Source organism: Desmodus rotundus, chromosome 4, assembly GCF_022682495.2.
Source record: "Desmodus rotundus isolate HL8 chromosome 4, HLdesRot8A.1, whole genome shotgun sequence".
NCBI classification, from domain to species: domain Eukaryota; kingdom Metazoa; phylum Chordata; class Mammalia; order Chiroptera; family Phyllostomidae; genus Desmodus; species Desmodus rotundus.
In genome coordinates this window covers 144,666,004-144,687,933 of record NC_071390.1, presented here as the reverse complement: position 1 = coordinate 144,687,933, position 21,930 = coordinate 144,666,004, and the positions used below count along the sequence as shown (strand labels likewise).

At 36.7% G+C, this 21,930-nt stretch overlaps 1 protein-coding gene across 1 annotated transcript in view; it reads left to right on the top strand.

The window, feature by feature from the left end:
• The window catches only part of ENKUR (enkurin, TRPC channel interacting protein), a 43,359-nt gene extending 26,492 nt beyond the window's left edge, over window positions 1–16,867 (top strand). The window contains exons 3-5 of the mRNA XM_024575933.4: window positions 4,642–4,865; window positions 8,216–8,362; window positions 12,964–16,867. Coding sequence (XP_024431701.2) covers window positions 4,642–4,865; window positions 8,216–8,362; window positions 12,964–13,134 — 542 coding nt within the window. The 3' untranslated portion in view covers window positions 13,135–16,867. The remainder of the gene's footprint in view (window positions 1–4,641; window positions 4,866–8,215; window positions 8,363–12,963) is intronic.
• Window positions 16,868–21,930: the final 5,063 nt, after the last annotated feature.

The following is a 21,930-nucleotide window of genomic DNA, read 5'->3' as shown; positions in this document are numbered from 1 at the left end:
AAGAGAAACAAAGGAAAATGTTCAGGGAACCAATAGTGATGAGAAGGAAACTGGGACTCAAATCAATGGTATGGACCAGAAGGAAGAAACAAACATTCAACCAGAAAAGAATGAAGAAACAAGAACTTGGAAAAATGAGGAGAGGCTTAGGAACCTCCAGGACACCTTGAAACGTTCCAACATCCGAATTATAGGGGTGCCAGAAGGAGAAGAGGAAGAACAAAAAATTGAAAACTTATTTGAACAAATAATGGAGAACTTCCCCGATCTGGCAAAGGAAATAGACTTCCGGGAAGTCCAGGAAGCTCAGAGAGTCCCAAAGAAGCTGGACCCAAGGAGGAACACACCAAGGCACATCATAATTACATTACCCAAGATTAAACGCAAGGACCTACGTCCAAGATTACTGTATCCAGCAAAGCTATCATTTAGAATGGAAGGGAGGATAAAGTGCTTCTCAGATAAGGTCAAGTTGAAGAGGCTCATCATCACCAAGCCCTTATTATATGAAATGTTAAAGGGAGTTACCTAAGAAAAAGATCAAAAATAGGAACAGTAAAAATGACAGCAAACTCACAGTTATTAACGACCACACATAAAACAAAAACAAGAGCAAACTAGGCAAACAACTAGAACATGAGGGTTGTCAATAAGGGAGTGGGAGGGGGAGAGGGGGGTAAAGCTACAGAGAATAAGTAGCATAGATGATAGGTGGAAAATAGACAGGGGGAGGGTAAAAATAGTGTAGGAAATGTAGAAGCCAAAGAACTTATAAGTATGACCCATGGACATGAACTATGGGGGGGGAATGTGGGAGGGAGGGGGGTGGGCAGGATGGAGTGGAGTGGGGGTGGAAATGGGACAACTGTAATAGCATAATCAATAAATATATTTAAAAAAAAAAAAAAAAAGAAAACCCTATAGGCTCCACCAAAAAACTACTCAACCTAATAAGTGAATTTGGCAAAGCAGTGGGATACAAAGTCAATATTTAGAAATTGAAGGCATTTTTGTACACCAACAAAGAAATATCAGAAACAGAAGTCAGGGGGAAAAGATCCCATTTCCTATAGGAACTATGTAAAATAAAGTACCTAGGGATAAACCTAACCAAGGAGATAAAAGACCTGTACTCAGAAAACTACACAAGACTGAAGAAAGAAATTAAGGAACACACAAACAAATGGAAGCATGTACCATGCTCATAGATTGGAAGAATTAACATCATCAAAATGGTCATACTACCCAAAGCGATTTATAGAGTCAATGCAATCCCTATTAAAGTACCCATAACACATTTCACAAATATAGAACAAACATTTCAGAAATTCATATGGAACCATAAATGACCCCGAATAGCTGCAGCAATTTTGAGAAAGAAGAACAAAACAGGAGGGATCACAATACCTGATATGAAAGAGTATTCCAAGGTCACTGTAATCAAAACAGCCTGGGCTTGCCATAAAAACAGGCACATAGACCAATGGAACAGAACAGAGAGCCCAGAAATGAACCCAAGTCTTTACGGTCAATTAATATTTGACAAAGGAGGCAGGAGCATAAAATGAAGTAAAAATAGTGTCTTCAACAAATGATGTTGGGAGATCTGGACAGCTACATGCAAAAAATGAAATTCAACAACCAACTTACACCATACACAAAAATAAACTCAAGATGGATAAAAGACTTAAGTATAAGTCATGACACCATAAAAGTCCTAGAGGAGAACATAGGCAGGAAAATCTCAGATATTCCCTGCAGCAATATTTTCACCAATATTTCCCCTAGAGCAAGGAACATAAAGGAAAGAATAAACAAGTGGGGTTTCATCAAATTAAAAAGCTATTTTACGGCTAAAGGAAACATCAGCATAATGAAAAGGGAACCAACTGTATGGGAACATATATTTGCCAATGATACCTAGGACAAGGGTTTGATCTCCAAAACATATAAAGAACTCACACAACCCCACATCAAGAAGACAAACAATCCAATTAAAAAGTGGGCAAAGGACCTGAACAGACACTTCTCCAAGGAGGACATACAGAGAGCCCAGAGACATATGAAAAGAAGCTCAGCATCACTATCCATCAGAGAGATGTAAATTAAAACCACATTGAGAAACCACTTCATACTGATCAGAATGGCCATCATAAACAAATCAATAAACAACAAGTTCTGGTAAGAGTGTGGAGGAAAGGGAACCTTAGAACACTGTTGGTGGAAATGCAGACTGGTGTAGCCACTGCAGAAAAGAGTATGGAATTTCCTCAAAAAATTAAAAATGGAACTGCCTTTTGACCCAGCAATACCACTGCTGGGATTAAACCCTAGGAATCCTGAAACATCAATTCAAAAGAACCTATGCACCCCAATGTTCATAGCAGTGTCATTTACAGTAGCTAAATGCTGGAAACAGCCTAAGTACCCATCAGTAAATCAGTGGATCAAAAAATTTTGTACATATACACAATGGAATACTACGCCGCAGAAAGAAAGAAGGAACTCCTGCCTTTTGTGACAGCATGGATGGGAGTGGAGAGTATTGTAATAAGTGAAATAAGCCAGGTGGTGAAAGACAAATACCATATGATCCACCTATAAGTGGAACCTAATCAATAAAACAAACAAGTGAGCAAAATAGAATCAGAGACAAGGTATAAAGAACAAACTGACTAGCCAGAGGGGTGGGGGAGGGGGAATAACAGGGGAAAGAAGGCAAAGCATCATCAAGAAACATTTATAAAGGACCCATGGACAAACACAACTGTGGAGGGGGGAGGATTGAATGTGGCAGGTAGCAGTGGATAAGCAAGGAAAGAGTAATAGGGGGAAAATAGGGACAACTGTAATTGAACAATAAAAAAAAAAGAAAATCCGTAATTCAGTTTCTAACAGTGCTCATAACACCTCAGTGATACGTTAAGCAGGAAGAAGATATGATTTTTGTAGGTCAAATTTCACATATAGTTCAACCAAACATATACATTATAGTCTACATATTAAATTTTATTTTTCCTTCCCCCACCATAATGTAAACTCCATGAGCATGGGAGCTTTGTTTCTTTTCACTGCTGTAAATGCAGTTCCTATGTAAAAGCATTATTTGGGACACAGTAATTGTTCAACAAAAGTATATTTCATGAATTAATGAATAAATAAATGTTCAAAACTCCATTATAATGTTCCTGGGCATATAGATAGAACTAATAACTAAACCAATATATATTGGTTTGCTGGGGCTCCTACAACAAAGTATCACAGACAGGGTCGCTTAAACAGAAATTTATTTTGTCATAATTCTGAGGGCTAGATCCAAGATCAAGGTGTTTTCAGGGTTGGTTTGTTCTAAGGCCTCTTTTCCCTTGTAGACGGCAGTCTTTTTTCCTCTCTCTTCACATGGTCTTCCCTTTGTGTGTGTCTTGGGTTAGGGCTCACCCTAATGACCTCATTTTAATTAAAATACCTCTTTAAAGATCCTGTGTCCAAATACAGTCACATTCTAAGGTAGTAAGGGTTAGGTCTTCAACATATGAATATTGGGGGAAGACAATTCAGCCCATAACAAGAGGTTAATCTAGTCCACAGACTTGCAATAATATGTACAGGGTGGGGCAACAGTAGGTTTACAATTGCAAGTATGCAAAACTCTTTATTCTGTATTGTTATTTATTAATTATAGTATTATTTATTTGTATTACAACTGTAAACCTACTTTTACCCGATTCTGTATTTTTTTATAATAAAAGTTACGTAAATTCATAAAAAGCTCCAACAATGCAGAAATAAAGTCAAAGTTCCTAGTATGATGGGATTAAGATTCAAGTAATGTTTTTCAAGACAGCTGTGGCCTTTGGCTCTTGGAAATAAACTGTAATTTTTTTACATTTTAATATTTTTACAAACCATTTAATTTGGCTCTATCAAAGTAGATTAATTGGAATGGTCAAGTTAAACAGACTACATAAAAATGACCACTTTCTCCTGCTGCTAATGAAGAGAATTTGCTATAGAGAAATAAAATAATTGTGGAGAGCAGTATTTTTAGGAGGTAAGATGTAATCAGGGTGGAGTGATATTGGACACTTCAATTATATTGGTAATGTTTTATTTGTTAAGCTGCATATCGGGTACATAGTTATTACATGATTTTTATGGCTTATAATAGTAGTTCAACAAAAAAATCCATAAATTCTTGGACTTTCTACACATCAAGTTTTTTAAAAATTTACATGTGGTTTTACAGTAACTTTCTTCTGAAGAAGCAATTGTTAGTAATATTAACAGTACTCAAAAAAGTTTTAATTTTTAAAAAAATTTTTTCAATGGGAAAGTTAAACTTTTATTGTTGAAATCTTTGTAAGAAAATACTTTCACAATAGCTAGTCAAAATGTATTAGTTAGCAAGCATATGATTTGGAGTGTTTATCTTCTTCCCTTAGATTTTTATACCGTTCTTCAATTGACTATATTGCACTTGATTTTTTTGCACTTATGATTACTGATTTTTACCTTAAACATTTGACTATATTTTTAATTAAAACTTCAATATTCTAGTGGTAAAATATTTGGATGTTATAGATAGCAGTGGGTAGCAATGTTTATGGTTTACTATTAACAAGGAAATGCTATGCCTAACAGAAAAAAAGTTTGATCGAACTGAGCCCAAAAAGCCTCCTGTGCCATTGAGGACTGATCACCCAGTCATGGGAGTACAGAGTGAAAAAAATTTTGTCAGTTCAAATGCAGCTGATGTCATTATGGGAGTGGCTAAAAAGCCTAAGCCGATTTATGTTGATAAAAGAACTGGAGACAAGCATGATCTTGAAACTTCTGGACTAGTTCCAAAGTACATCCATAAAAAGGTAATATTGTGATATATTAATTTGGGAACTGAAATTCAAATAATTCATAATGATTGTCTATGTTATCATTATTAGTGTTCTCACTAGAAAAATTATCTAGATTGCTAATTCTTGTTCTGCTGAAATTTATGTTTGTTGCAAATTGAATGTAATGAAATTTTGAATATATTTAATAATTATAACAAACATTCTCTAAAAGCTATTAATTTTAGGAGAGGTGGACAAATCATTAAAAGCACAGTGGTTACTATAAATCTAAAAGGAATAACCTTTCAGAAGATCTTCAGATTTAGTGACTAGGTTTCAGTGTCTTGGTAGCAGAATAAGAGAAATAAATTTAGAGCCATCCATCCTGTCAGAGTACTAGAACTAATTCACATTGCTGTTTCAACTTGAGTATATTCAGTTGCTGTTAGTTTGAAGTAAAGCAGGCCTTGAAAGTGCTGAACAACAATCTAGTCCTTTTGGGATTTTCATTTCTATTTGAAAAGGCACTAATCATATAAACATATCATTTCATTGGTGAAAATTATAGAAGCTTAGGTCTAATTGTTTAAATATAGAAGATCTTTAAATTTTTTTTAAACTTACCAAAAAACACTTCATAAAAAAAAAAATTTTACTTTGTATACTTGTAGAACATAAAAGTACTTGAAACACATATAGTAAAACATGAGTACAAAACCTTAAAGAATAATAATACATAATAATAAGGTGTGGCAAAATTAGAAAGGAAGAAAGGAAGAAAAAAAGAAATAAAATTGTATTAATGATGTATAAATTGTATTAATGTTGTATTAATTAATGGCTTGCATTGAGGTAGTTCAGTGATCTACTGTAAGAAATCAAAACAGGAACCTCAAGGCTGTTGTCAGAGAACACTGCTTATTCCGTGGGCTGAAACACCTTGGGAAGACTTTAGGAGAAGTCCAGGAGTTGGCAGCACATGCTGATTAATTTCTTTCAGGCTTCTCTGGGTACTTCCTCCTTCTGTGGCCCCTGGAGACTGCTCATAGCTCTTGTCCCATAGGTGTAGAAAAGCTGAAATTTCACTCTCCTGGGTCTTGAAAGCTATTTTCAGTCTATTATTTATCCACCGTCATGTAAAATATCTTCTTCGATAGTCAAACTACCAATAGCCACACAGTCTGCCCCTCCTTCTGGCTGCCTTCTGCCTAAGCTATCCACTTCAATGCATTTTCTGCCTTAAACAGAAAATTGAACTAAAAATATATTACAGAGACAGGAAAATATTAAGTATGTGTACCTGTGCTTGTCTATCAAGGCATACAAACACTACAATATTACTGTCCCTTTGGTGTTGCTGGCTAAGCAATCAGAGCTCATGAAAGACTTTATTCAACTTTCCACTTGTCAGAGTTACGTTTTTAAAAAAATCTATTATTAATGAGTGAGATAATAAGTTTTTTAAGGGCAATGTCATTTTTAAGAAATGAGTAAGCCTCATGTTTTAGTTCCAAATAAAATATTATATGCCCATTTGTTTCCCATTGCCATGAGAAACAATTTGTGAAAACAGACTGAAGCGTGGATGATTGCCTGAGGTGTATAGCAACAGTAATGACATCATTTAAAATTCTACTCTGCCATTTACTTAACTCTGTGATCTTTAGTTATTAGATTTATCACAGGGTTGGAGTGAGAATTAATTGATATAAAATATATTAATCACTTGGCATAATACCTGGCACCTAATAAAAATTCAAAAAAATTCAAAGAATAGATATCATAATAGATACAATTATTATTGTCAATAGTATGCATTAGCCTTCGATGATCCAACACCTGCAAATATTTCAGATCACTGAAGCTTTTACCCATTTGTGAAATTGTTCTTTTTCCTAAAATGTATCTTGTCATTCTTTTTATTAAACAGGGTTTGCCAAATATAATTGAATCCTTTGTGATGACACTAAATCATTATGATGAACATAACTAATTGTACTGAGCTGCAGTGAGGTGTTGCCCTCAGTGCTTCCTAGGATGGACTGGACTGCTGGCCAGTGCACTGACTAACTGGAACACTGAGCTCTTAGTGTTCATTGGGAGAGTGCTTTGTGACTTTCCAGGACACATTCACAGCTGGGATTTCTATCCCTTGTTCAGGCAGAATGGGTTAGATTATGTTGTGGTAACAAGTAATTCCCACATTTCAGTAACTAAAAGCAACTAAGTCTTATTGTTTACCTGTGCCACGTGCCCACTGAGGATTGTTGGAAGCTCTACTTCCTGCCTTCATTTTATGACCCAGGCAAACCAAAACATCTTCCATCACTATACCAGACAGGAAACGAATATGGCAATTCATCCATTAATTCTTAAGGCTTCTACCCAAAAGGTACAGAGGTCACTTCCACTTACATTGGGCAAGTCGGGTAACATAGCTACATCTTACTTAAAGGGTAAGAGGACAGTATTCTCCTACCAGGTGCTCAAGAACCAGAATACTTGTGAATATTTTGGATGACCACCATCTCTCTCCACAGTTGCTTCCTGAGAGAGGTCTTCCCTGACCTTGTTATTTATCTAAAACAGCTCCTATTACTTTCTCTTTCTTTATTGACTTTTATTTTACCTTGGAATATATATACATATATATGGAATATATATAAAATATTATATATATATATTATTTTATACCCTATTTTGGTTGAGTTTCTCTCACATTCCATGAGGAGAGAAACTGTCTTTCTTATTCACTAATATATCTAGCACCAACTACAAATAATTTTTTGAAGAATAAATAAGTAGTTGTGTCTCAATACAGTGATATCTATTGCACACATTCACTAAACTGAAAGAATCACAGCTGATCACTTCACCGTCAGTCCTTGTAAGCATCATTTCTGCATTTCCCCGAACACTTAGGGTCCCAAGTCAACTTTCTCTTAAAGCAGATGTGCTTTCTATCTTTTGAGAGTTTGTTTTTATAATTCCTTGGAAGTATGTGTCTTCTTTTATTTAACAAGACCTTGCAAAAGAGACCTCAAGATATTTAAGATATTTCAAAGTAAAAGCTGAAGCAGAAATAAAGAGAAGCCAGCTCTTAGAGGTAAAGTAAGGGCTGAGTCATCAGCCAAGAGCAGGCACTGGAAACATTCAGCACGGGGAAAACAACCTGCCACAAATAACAGCTCAAATGGTTTTAAAACAGCGTCAACTGGTTCCCAATTGGGGAAAAAGTCACTGAATTTTGTCAGTTGAAGTGTTTTAAGTAAAGGCTTTAAGTCTGTACCATTTCTTTTTCTCCCAGTTCATGGTTGGTATATACATGTGTATTACAGTGCATTCAGGTTATTGATTTTTTTTTTCTGAAAAATTCTTGTAAGGATTATGGAGTCACACCTGAATATATATGTAAGCGAAATGAGGAAATAAAGAACGCCCAGGAAGAATATGATAACTACATCCAGGAAAACCTCAGGAAAGCAGCTATGAAAAGGCTCTCTGATGAAGAAAGGGAAGCGGTGCTGGAGGTAAGTGCTCTGTAATTTCTAATCCTGTGAAACTCTTTAGAACACCTCTGAAAGAAAGGTCTGACATCCGTGATTAGTAAAGCTAGCACTTCGACTCTGCAACCTGATGACTTTCTTTTGGTTATGGTGACAACTGCATGCAGCACAGATGACTCTTTGGGGGAAACAAAAGTTGTAATGTGGGGATTATTATTTGTTTCCAATTTGGTGAGCTTCTATTTTTTCCTGAAGTAGTGTTGTAAGGAAGCCCACCTTCTCCTTCCACAAATATGCATAAATAAAGCCAAAGAAGCATTTTTATTTTCATTCTCATGTCCCTGCATTAAAAAAAATAATACCCATAAAATAGATATTTTTCACTAGATGGAGCTCTAGAATAATTGAAACTGTCCCTGGACCAACATTGTTTTTTCTTTCCTGTAAGCCAATGTTCAAATTTTAAAGTAACCAGGTGTCCGATTTTACATGTATTTTCTTTATTTTGAATAAAATAAACTTAAAGACAATATTTTCACTGAGTGTTTACTGCAAAATTTTATCTGAAGCATTTAAAATATTGGGGATATAAGCAGGGTTGTATTTATTAAGTACCTACTTGTACTCTTTTACTGTCATACCATGTCTTATAGAAATAAAAGTTGTATTTGTTATTTTTGAAAGCTTTCTACAAAGCCATTTCTAGTGACCTTTTTAAAACAGAAAATCTTGTTTTCTTACTGTATCAGTTTCTGTTGAAAAATTGATTTATATGTTGTAAATTCTTAACATTTATCAGTGCCAGAATATTCATCAATAAACATTTTTTAAATTCCTGTTTCACATAAAGTACATTGCTAAGTCCCAAGGATATTAAGAAGGGCATAAGAAAATTTCTGCTGTAGGAATGTTATAATTTAATTCATGATGAATTAAATTGCATGTCTGTACAGACCCTAAGTTTTACAAGGTTCCAAGGCCTAAGTATCCCGGAAGGATATAGTTAGGTCATTAGCGGGGCCTTAAACTGCAGAGTGCGAGGGGATCCAAGGAGTGGCCCAAGGGCAGAGGCTGTCCTGTCTCTTTGCTGACAGCAGTTTCCCCAGTGCCTAACCCCCTGCCCAGTAGAAACATAGGTGTTCAATAATGGCACCCTGGAGAGAAGAAAGGATGACATGCTGGCAGGTGACTGGCAGACCTGGACTTGATACTTTCATGTCGTTTTCAGGAAGACCCCTACTCTTTGGCCCATTCTTATTCTCTCTCATTCTCTCTCATTTGGATTCTACCATTTTTAGAAAGTATGTGCTTTTGTAAAAGCCAGAATTTTATGTCTAAAAGATGCTGAGAAATAAGGAAAAAAGAACTTACCCCAGAAGGAAAAGGCTCTTCCCTCCTGCACCTTTTTGGCTGTAATAGATAAACTGCCCTTCCTTTCCAATCTACACGCTACAGTTTCTTCGCATGCCCTTCGATGTGACACTGGCAGACCCTCCATCGATGCCTGGTTAGCCAGGTGGTGTAGTAGTGCAGCCGCTGTGCTGACAAGACCACTAGCCACGCTCCCGACGAGCCCTGAACCCTGCTTCCCTTCCTGGTTAAGTGTTGCCTATAGTTCTAAAACAATATGGTTGTATATCTCCGAGCAGGCCACATTCTTCTGCTCACGCTTCACAAAATAAGCATCTTTTAACTTGGAAGGGATCATCTGATCTAATGATTCCAAACTCATTTTCAGATAAAATGCAAATATGTTAAGTGGGCTCATTTCTTCATTCATCCATGGATTCATTTATTAAACATCTACTGTATTCCAGCCACAGTACCCAGCCTGGAGGGGACACTATAGTGAGCAAAACAAATGCAGTCCTTAGCTGAAGAGAGACTGAAACCCACATCAGCTGATTCCCAGGCCAGTATTTTCCACTGCATTATATACACATGCATAGGAAGTAACCAAAGGAAGATCTATCAGTCAGGGCTGAAGCAGGAAATAGTAGGCACACCCAGCTGGGACTCTGAAGAGAGTTTTGAAGGAACTGTTTGCAGATATGAAGCAGGGCTAAGGAAACCAACAAGGAACACCGAGGAACCCAGGACTAATGGCAGTGGGAAGCCGCAGCTACATGAGGCTTGGAAGAGCAGGGCAAGAAACCATGGCACCAGAGCCCAGTGAGAACTGGAGCCTAAAAGACCAGCCACCTGCCAGGCATTGTCACAGATGGATAGGCTAGAACTAGGATCAGGTAATGTCAAGAGAGAAGGGAAAGAAAGGCCTCAACCTCTCTGTCCCATCAGTGGGGCCTTTGGCTGAACTCAGGCAGAAGCCGGAGGACAAAAGTGCTGGGGGGTGGAGTGTAGTCCACAAAAATCAACCCACCCCCCCTCACCCCTAGTCACAGTGAAGGACAAGAAGGTGAAGAATGGATGAGGTGGGGCAGATACAAAAGAAGCATGAAGCTGAATGAAGGCACTATTTTATGACTGCTTTTTCTCATTTGAAGTTTTTCCAAAATTAACAATCTTGTTTTGGCATAAAAATAGAAGAGAAAAATTCAGAAATAAAACTAAGGGAAAATCACTATTGCTGCAATGGATAAGGGATTTTTTCAGTTGAGATAACAAAAATCTTAAAAAACAGCAAAGAGGTTATTTTAATATAATATGAAACACTACGTGCATTTAATTCCCATTCCTGGCTATTGACTTTGATCCAAACACTATTGTACACACTGGAAGGTAAAGCAAACTATGTTTTAAAAGGAAATACAGAGAAAAAATGTAGCTGCTGTGACCACAAGTAATATGGAAATATCACACAACTAAAAAAATTAATAAACTATAAAAATTAAAAAAGATATCACCCAACAAGAAATAAAAAAGCTTTGATATTTGAAGTATATAAATTTTCTTTTGCAATAGGCACCCCTGTGGAGACATATTTCCCATTAAACAATGAAGGATGATGGAATCATAGAATTTCTATGAGAATTTCTTTTTGGAATGTATCTTGTTTTCTATTAAGAACTATGTTAAACCATCCCACTCTTAAAAACTTAACCTGTCTACCTTTCCTTCTGTCTTTCTCCTTTCCCAAAGCCTCAATATACTCTCACTCAAGGGTTCAAAATTTGTTATTCTTTTTTCAACCAACCTATTCTATATAGTATGTCCTATCCTGTAATTACTTTTATGTAAGCATAGTATAAGTCACTGAAATTTTATTGTCCCTGGAAAGTTTCTACAACATCCAATTTTTACTATGAGGCTTTATTATGAAGGCATTATTACCATACATAAGACACTTTTAACCTTTTTCTAAAACTAAATGTTTAGCCATGATTTTCAAGGACCATATTGCCATGCGATATTTTCATTGTACTTTCAGTTTTACATTTTCTTTGTAAAAAAAGTGATTTGAGTATCCATAGTGAATAAAAGAAAGTGTTAATTTACAAATTTTCATTGCATGAATTCAATTAGTGGTTTAATATCATTTTGTCAACGGGGTTTCTAGTGCACTGTGATAAGAAATTGTAACTATGCAGAGATGGAAATAACTTATATTTCTCCTAAGAGATCCCTAATGTTGAATTTGTTGGTTACTGAGAATATAAAAAAATAACTACATTATTAAACTAGCATGTGTGTTACATTTAATGACATTTCAGTCATTTCTAGAATACATTACTGGGAAGTAGAGATCCCTTGACTCTATGGAGGAAGAATTCCAATATATTGAAAAAGACATAAAAGATAATCTCTTGTGAAATTGAATTTGGCGTTTTGTACAATTCCATTTAGTCAGGTCTAAGAAAATATGGCCACACAAGTCAGAATCACGTCTTTGATGTGATTTCTCTGTTGAAGAATGGGATAATGGTTTGAAAAGAAAATCCTAAAAAGAAAATTTTTAATTTTTATAAGAAATAATTTTCTGAAAAAAAAAAAGAAAGAAAGAATTTTCTGGCCATAATTGGTGTGGCTCAGTTGGTTGGACATCATCCTGCAGACCAAAAAGTTGAGGGTTCGGATCCCAGGCAGGCACATGCCTAGGCTGAGGGTTCAGTCCCTGGTTGGGGCATGTATGAGTGGCAACCAATTGATGTTTCTCTCTCACATTGATGTTTCTCTCCGTCTCTTTCTCCCTCCATTCCCCTCTCTGTAAAATCAATAAGCATGTCCTCAGGTGAAGATAAAAAAATAATAATAACAAATTTTTTTTAAAGAAATAATTTTGTGTTCAAAAATGTTTTTTTGCCTGACCACCTCAATTCTAAGTTATTGTTTTTACCAAAACATTTGCTGTGAGCTTGGTTTCATACTACTCATAACTCAGCATATGCCTATTTGATGGTAAAAACAAGTACAGTAACATTAAAAACAGAGCAAATAAATATTCCCAATGGGAAATGAGCACACAATCAGGATGGGGTTTGGTCTCTGTACAGCCTTCGTTGTTACTGTGGCCAAGTACTTGATAAATACATATCATTTTAAAAGTCATCTTTGTCCGTTTTTTAACCTGTTTACATTTTTCTTACTAGTACAGTTTTCTTTACTATTTACAATTTACTTTCCTTTTGAAGTTTCCTTTAGTATTTAGTTTTCTTTACCATTTGCAGGGGCTGAAAAAGAACTGGGAAGAGGTGCATAAAGAGTTCCAGTCCCTCTCAGTCTTCGATTCCATGCCAAAGAAAACCCGCAAGCAGAAGCTGGAAGAAAAAATGAAGCGACTGGAACATGACATCGGTGTCATAGAAAAGCACAAAATTATTTATATTGCCAATAAGTAATGATGGATTTTTAAAGTATAGTAATTTTAATCTAGAAAAAAACATGGAAAATCTACAAATGAAACTAAGTCTTTCAAGGAGGAAAATACTATGAAAAGAATAAAAATAGTCTTTATCAAATGCTTAAGCTATGTTTAAAGAATAATTGGATTTTTTCCTTACAGAAGATAATTTTCTTTTACTAATTTGTTTTTCACATATGAACTAATTAAATATTGATGTTATCTATTACAGTTCTATAGTGTAAGTAGTATTATTATGTGCTTGTTTCACATAAACATTAATTCTGAGCCCTGAAAACTAAAGTCAGTACTCAGTATTCACATTTTTTTCTATACTCCATGATTCATGGAACACAACATTAAAAACTGTTGAGTATTTTGAATAAAAATAGTGGCATATGCTTTCCTTACTACACTAAAGTGTTTTCTGAAACATATTGTTTCAGAGTCCCACAAACCTAACAACATATATTCTCTGGTAGCTCTATCATTTGCAGCTGTTCCCCACTATACATATTTTCAATATCCATAATGTTATATATGCTGGAAGGCTTATATTTGGAGGAAGAACTATTAAGAAGGTAACATAAAATCAAGGAAACAACTTATAAAATGCATCATTAAAGAGAATATCTTCTTTCCTGACATCAAACTTTAAAAAATTTTGCTGGTATATGTATTTCACTAAAATAGGATGTTACTTTTTTTTTCATTCTTCCAATCTATGAACATGGGATATATTTTTGTCATCTTTAATTTTTTCAGCGCTGTTTTACAATTTTCATTGTACAGATCTTTCACCTCCTTGGTTAAGTTAATTTCTAAGTGTATTTCATGCTATTCTAAGTAGAATTGTTTTTGTGATTTTTCTTTTCAGATTGTTCATTGTTAGTGTACAAGAATTGCAACTGGTTTTTGTGTGTTGACTTTGTATCCTGCTATTTTGCTGAATTCATGTATTAGTTCTAACACATAATTTTCCATGTGTGGAATCTTTAAGGTTTCTACATATAAGGTTATACAATCTGCAGGCAGCTAATTTTACATCTTCCTTTCTATTTGGATGCATTTTATTTCTTTTTCTTGACTAATTGATCTGGCTAGAATTTCCAGAACTATGTTGAATAGAAGTGGTAAAAGCAGGCATTCTTGTCTTGTTCCTGATCTTAGAGAAAGAGCTGTCAGTCTTTCACCATTTAGTATAATGTTTGCTATGGGGTTTTAATATATGGATTTTATTATGTTGAGATAATTTCTTTCTACTCATAGTTGTGTGTGTGTGTGTTTTAATAATAAAAGGTGCTGTAAACATCAATTTTTAAACTAAAAAATATCTTTCACCTGAATGATCAACGCATTCTCTCCTAGTTATCAAGCTATCAAGTTATGAAGGAAGACAAAGAATAACCAAAAGGGTGTCTTAGCTGGAATAGAGTCAAAAAAAAAAAAAGAAATTTAGTTTGTAAAAATTTCTTCAGCTAACAGAGCTCATTCACTGTCATTCAACAAATACTGTCTATTACTTGCCAGGAACTGTCATGATTGTTGGACAGAAAAGTGAAATAGCTATGTTGGAAGACAGAAATAATCACACAAATTCATTTATAATTATAAGTTGAAATTAGTGATTTGAAAGAAAAATAGAAAGTTATATAAGAGAAGATCAAGGAATTATTAAATTAGATTTTATACTTAAGGAGATGCTTTTCTGAGGATGCCTTTCTGAGATCTGACATTTAAAAACAGACTAAAGAATTAGCAGAATTTGGGAGAGATGAGGAAATAAGGGTTGTGGAGGGAAAATAATTCTAAGTAGAAAGAATAAAATATCTGAAGAGTCTCAGGCTGGAAACCCTCAATCCATAGGGGAAAGGCAGCCATTGGGGCCGGATTGTGCTTAGAGAAGGGACAAGGCTACAAGCTGAAGCTAAAGAGGGAAGCAGGGGGTCACTGACATGTTTTAAGCAGGGTAGTGGCATGATGCAATTGATATTTTTAAATGCTCACTTGCTACATAGATTGTAGTGAAAGAATGAATGCATGGGGGAGACTATCATAATCTCCCAGGTAAAAAGGCGGTTGGCATAGACCAAGCCTGTGGTAATTAAGACAAAGAGTAGCTGTTGGCTTCATGAAATATTTAGGAAGTAAAAATGTAATTTGGTGATAGATTGAAAGGAAAAGAAGGGGGAGGTTTCAAGGATGACAACCAAATTTGATTTGAGCAACTCGGCAGTGGAGGTGCCATTTTCTGAGTTGGAGAAACTTAAAGGAGGAGCAGATTGGAAAAGGTTACCGTGAAGAGAGCAAGAACATAATTTTAGACATGTATTTATGTCAATCTTGTGGCATCTAATTGGAAATTTAGACCAGATAGATACGTGATGATAGATGATAGATAGATACGTAGATAGGCAGGTGGATGATAAATATTTCAGTCAGAAAAGAGATCTGGAGTAGGCCAATGAATCCGGGATTTCAACAGCGGAATGAGATCACCTTGGGACATGTATTGAGTGAGAAGACAATGAGTGAGGCCTCAGCAAATCTTTCATTTAGAAGTCAGATGGTAGAGCAGGAAGGAGCAAGTAGATGAAAGTGTCCTGAGAGGTCAGAAGAAAACCAGCACCTTTTCCCTAAGGTAGAACCTTGACAATTGGAATGAACTTCTCAACATCTTGACTAAGCCTTCTTCTCCCCTGCTCTGAGCTGGCTACAGACCAACTTCTATATTGACTCCCCTGCTCCTGTTTATATTTGTAGTCCAAACTCTTCTGTTGAAATTCTTTTTATCTCTCTCGATACATTGATGTCACTGGCCAATGTCACAACATGAGCATGTGATTTTATGTGCCTATTAATACAACCCACATGAACACAATTTGACCACCAAAGTGAAAGAAGCTTTTCAACAGCTCAAGAAAAATTTTCAGCAGTTAAGGAGGCCAATGCTGGTTAATATCACAATTAACTCTTAAGCAGACAATTTAATTTCATTTTCAAATTCTTAGTAACCAGCAGAAGGTGATTTATTCATAAACACTGGTTACTACAAATAGGAGACAATCATAGATAAGGGACAAAGGAATAAGTTCACTTTCCTGGAGGGCGTTTCTTTCTGCTGAAAGGTGCTATGGTAAAAAAAATCAGGAGATTTGACTCTGACAGTGAGGTATGTGACCTTTAGGAAATCACTTAGTGTCCTTCAACCTTAGTTTCATCTGTTAAAAAAAACTGACCTAGATTTTGTTCAACCCTCCTTTCAGTTCTAATGATCTATCACTATAAAACTAATGACTATTTTCAGCTTACTTCAAGCAAAAGTTTGGTCTCCCAACGGATCAGAATGCAGATAAGTGCTAGACTAGAGGATCCAGAGCCAAAGATTTGTACCAACCCTCATCAGCCCAACCCACCATTTGACGTATTGGAAAGAATGTTAAGTAGAGCAAAAACCATCACTAGTTTTCAGATCTTTTTAGATGAAAACTTTCTTAATTATAGTCATTTGAAGTTTTTGACCACAGGGTGTTCTTTGCTGTCAGGATTTTAAATAGATGGTCTCTTTAGGAAACTAGTGCTGGAAGAAAAAAGGAAGGGAGAGCAGGAGAGAAGAAAGATGGGGAGAGGGGCAGGAGGAGAAAAATTTTAAAAGAGATGGATATCTTTTAGCTGGAAAGAGTGACTCTAGTCATAGAAGAACATTCTCTCTGGTCATGCTCTAGCCTCTATGCTCTTTGAAAATATCTCTGATTAAAAAATAAATCTTATCTTCATAACAAAAAAATTGTTCCATTCATTGCTGAATGAGGACAGGGTGGCAGCGTTTTCTTCTTCACACATAATGTGCTTGATGAGAAAGAACTGAAATTAACAACAGACTAAGTTAATGCTAATTATCCCTGAAAACTGAAGATAATATTTCACAGGATTGGTGGGAAAAGGCCATGTACATATAAATTTTAAACTGCACATGCAGATATGACTTTTAGTTGCAGACTTTTTATTGTAAAGGATGCTACTTCTATAGGAAATAAGGTTGGATGGTGATATATATTTTTGACTGCCTTAATTTAGGCGCACAAATGAGTGTTGTCTGTGGAACAAGTATATACACTATGTAAATGATGTTGCTAATGTGGAAAACATCTGTGGAATTCTTTTGGAATAAAAGTATCCACCCCACCCCTGAACCTCTGCCACCAAGTTCTCCTTTCCTGAGACAGCCAATGTTACCAATTTTTATGTAGCTTTCAGAAATGTTTTATAAAAGTGATGAATATATATGTTCTCACAAAAATATACATAATTATATATACATATATTTCACTTTTTTAAAACTCAAATGACAACATGCAATACCACTGGCATTTTTTAGTTAATAATCTTGTGGAGCTCATTTTTTATGAATACATAATGTTCATTCTTTTTTGTGGGTGTACAGTATTAAATTGTTCATATATTTCACCAGTGCCCTATTGATGCCCATTTAAGTTACTTTATTTAAGTTGTTTTCGATATTTGCTATTCAAAGCAATGCTGCAGTGACTGAACATTCATCACTTCACACATTTGGTTATATTTGTAGGAAATCATTCCCAGGAGAACAATAACTAGGTCAAAAGATATACACGCCTATAGTTTTATTAGAAACTATGTTCTATTTTACTCTCTGTGTGTATGTGTGTAGGTGATGTATAAACATGGTTCAAATTCATGATGTGCCCAAAGGTGAGTAGGGGTCAGTAAGTCTCCCTCATGCCCCCTCCCTACAGCCACCGAACCCCCCTTGCCAGAAGTAAGCATTGCGACTAGCTTCTTATGTATCTTCTCAAATAATATAATATGCATATGTGCATATATAATAAAAATAATGACAGATACATGGTTTTCTTCTGTTACAGTCTATGAGGATTAGAAGACTCTTGCCAAGAGGCATCACAGATCAATATAAGCATTCATACGAAGAATAACTTTTTTACTTTCTCATCATTATCATCCACATACCATCAACATTGTGGATTCCATCAAGAAAGCAATAGTTTTGTTGACTTTCACTATGCCTGTGTTCATTCTGGATGAGAGAGAGGCCATGGATGCAGGACCTTGCCCGGTCCTTGGCCACACCATGTTGACTTTTCCAGACTGGGTTCATTGCAACCGTCTGAGATCTGTTTCTGCCTTCCTGGTGGTGGGGGTCAACTGCTTCTTGTGTTTATGTTTCTCTCGATTGTCTTTTCCAACACTGGAAGGGTACACATTTATTAACTTTAGAGTGCAGACCACATTCAGAGAAGCTCCCTCGTGTGTTATGTGCCATTGACTCAGCTCTGAATGAGCAATGTTCCTATGGATGAGTGATGGCCACAGTGTCCTGTCCTCAACAGCCCTGCTCAGCTCCTGTGGACACTTGCCTGTGGCTTGTATTATGCAGCCAGTTTACCTCATATTTGGTCTTTCTTTTTACCAGCAGCCTTCTGTTTTTCCCAGCATTATTGTCCTTTCCAAAGAACCCTGCCTTCTTAAGATGTGCCCAAAGTAGGACAGTTTCAGTTTTGTCATTTTTGCCTCCAGCAATATTGCAGACTTAATTTGTTCTAGAACCCACTTATTTTTCTGACAGTTCAGGATATCCGTGAAGCTCTCCTCCACCACCGTATTTCAAATGAATCAATATTTTCCTACCAGTCTTCTTCACCATCCAACTTTTGCATCCATACAAAGTAATTGCTACTAAGAGGGTGTGGATGATCTTAGCCTTAGTCTCTAATATCTTCGCTCTTGGTGGTCTTTTCTCATTCTTCCACCACTGCCCTTCCCTTAACCTCCCTTAACACAACTCTATTCACTTCCATCTTTCTGTGGAAACTGTACACCCCCTGCCCGAGGGCTTCTCTTTCACAGCATCTTGCTAAAAGCAACAAAGAGCAGCCAACCCACCACAATATTCTTTTTCCAAGTTCCCTCTGAGGGTGTCAACAGGTATGTGGTTCCCTTCTTGTGACAGTACAAGTGACAATTTTATCAACTATTTTGCTACAGAATAACAAGGGTCCACAGCTTTCCAGACTGCCCAAGAAACTTTCATCTACATACCACCCTATTCAATGACTATTAAGAGGGATTGGATCTTTCCAAGGCCCAGAAAAGAATTACCTTTCTTTTAAGTCTTACCTTTCATAGGATTCTGTCCCAGCAGTGTGGCTAATGTATCACCTAAGTACACATGGGAACCAGAGTTTGCTGTTATGCACTCAAGGCCCCCTATCACCAATGGAGTTAACCAAGACCAAGTTAACTATCCAATCCAAGGTTTTTTTCTAAGCAAGCAACACAACAAAACTGAGGAACTCAGCAACTATCTACTTATCTTTCTCTTCCCTGGCCTTTCTGAGGCCAATGCAGAGGACAAACCTTACTCTTGTGCAATTCCCACACATGAGCTGTGCTGTTTTGGACCAGTGCAGGTTTCTTTTATCTTTATTGGCTTTTAGGAGACAGTTGAATTTTCTTCTGGATAAGCTCTATGGTTCTACACAGCCAGCAGGCTTAGGCTTCAGGCCCAGAGCACCCTGGAGGCCATATGTGATTTCATCTGGACAAACATTTTAAAATAAATTCCCTGGCTTTTCTTTAGAATTATTGAGATGACAGGCAGCTGCCACCCATGTAGTAAGATGATGACTAGTGCTAACAGGAGGGCCATATAGGGTATGGGTGATAAAAACAGTGAGACTGGTGAGTTTGGCTTCAAATTGTAACATTATCTTAGAATTTGTATCACCATCTTACTATAGCATTAAACAGCTATTAGTTCTTTTATAATGCATCCAAAGCTTTTTTCCCAATATATTTTATTGCTTATATTATTACAAGTTGTCCCATTTTTTTTTCTCCCCTTTATCACCCTCTGCGCCAGCATCCCTCCCCCTTAGTTCATGTCCATGGGTTGTACATTCAAGTTCTTTGGCTTCTCCATTTCCCATACTATTCTTAACATCCCTCCATCTATTTTGTACCTACCAATTATGCTTCTTATTCCCTATACCTTTTCCCCCACTCTCCCCCGGCCCCCTACATGCTGATAACCCTCCATGTGATCTCAATTTCTGTGATTCTGTTCCTGTTCTAGTTATTTGCTTAGCTCGTTTTTGTTTTTATTTTTTTAGGTTTGGTGGTTGATAGTTGTGAGATGTCATTTTACTGTTCATAGTTTTGATCTTCTTTTTCTTAGGTAAGTCCCTTTATCTAAGAAAATAAAACCCTTTATTTGTATTTTTGCAAACAAGAATGTTAAAGTCCCTTTAACACTTCATATAATAAGGGCTTGGTGATGATGAACTCCTTTAACTTGACCTTATCTAGGAAGCACTTTATCTGCCCTCCCATTCTAAATGACAGTTTTGCTGGATAGAATAATCTCACATGTAGGTCCTTGCCTTTCATGACTTTGAATACTTCTTTATAGCCCCTTCTTGCCTGCAAGGCTTCTTTTGAGAAATCAGCTGCCAGTCTTATGAGAACTCTTTTGTAGTAACTGTCGCCTTTTCTCTTGCTGCTTTCAAGATTCTCTCCTTATCTTTAATTTTGGGTAATGTAATTATGATGTGCCTTGGAGTGTATTTCCTTGGGTCCAACTTGTTTGGGACTCTCTGAGCTTCCTAGACTTCCTGGAGTTCTATTTCCTTTGCCAGATTGGGGGAGTTTTCCTTCGTTATGTTTTCAAATAAGTTTTCCATTCCTTGCTCTTCCTCTTCTCCTTCTGGCACCCCTATGATTCAGATGTTGGAAAGTTTAAAGTTGTCCCGGAAGTTCCTAAGCCTCTCTTATTTTTTCTGAGTTCTTGTTTCTTAATTCTGTTCTGGTTGAATGTTTATTTCTTCCTTCTGCTCCAAACCATTGATTTGAGTCCTAGTTTCCTTCCTGTCACTGTTGGTTCCCTGTACATTTTCCTTTATTTCACTTTTCATAGCCTTCACTTCTTCCTCTATTTTGTGACCATACTCAACCATTTCTGTGAGCATCCTGATTACCAGTGTTTTGAACTGTGCATCTGATAGGTTGGCTATCTCTTCATCACCTAGTTCTACTTTGGAGCTTTGATCTGTTCTTTCATTTGGGCCATATTTTTTTCTCTCAGCAGGCCTGTTACGTAATAAGGGGCAGAGCGTTAGGTATTCACCAGGAGAGGGCAACCCACTTGGCTGCATTGTGACTCTGTATGTGGGGGAGGGGTCCTAGATGGAACAATGCCACTTGCTCAGCTCTGGGCTGCCTTTCAGTCACTTCCTCCATTACCTATAAGCCAGTTGGGCCCTTCTGATGCTGATTCCCCAGGTGGGTGGGTTTGTGTATATTCTAGGACCCTGTGGCTCTCTCCAACAAACTCTCCTGTGAGGTTGGGAGTTTCTCCTGCCACCCCTACCACCACAGGTTTTACAGTCAGAGGTTCTGAGGCTTTATTTCCCCATGCTGGAACCCTAGGTTGTGCAGTCTGTCTTGCCCCCCAGTTTCTCCTCCTGGTTTATCTGCCCACAAATATGGGACCATCCAGTCCACCAGCCGCCACTTCACCTGGTCCATCAGCTTCTGCTTTGCCATGAATCTTCTCCACCCCTGCTACCTGTCTCTGCCCCTTCAACTAGTCTGGATGAATGTTTTTTCAACTCCTTCGTTGTCCAACTTCCATACAGTTCAATTTTCTGGCAGTTCTGGTCATTTTTTTGTTTTTAAATTTGTTGTCCTTCTTTTGGTTGTGCAAGGAAGCAAAGGGTATCTACCTATGCCTCCATCT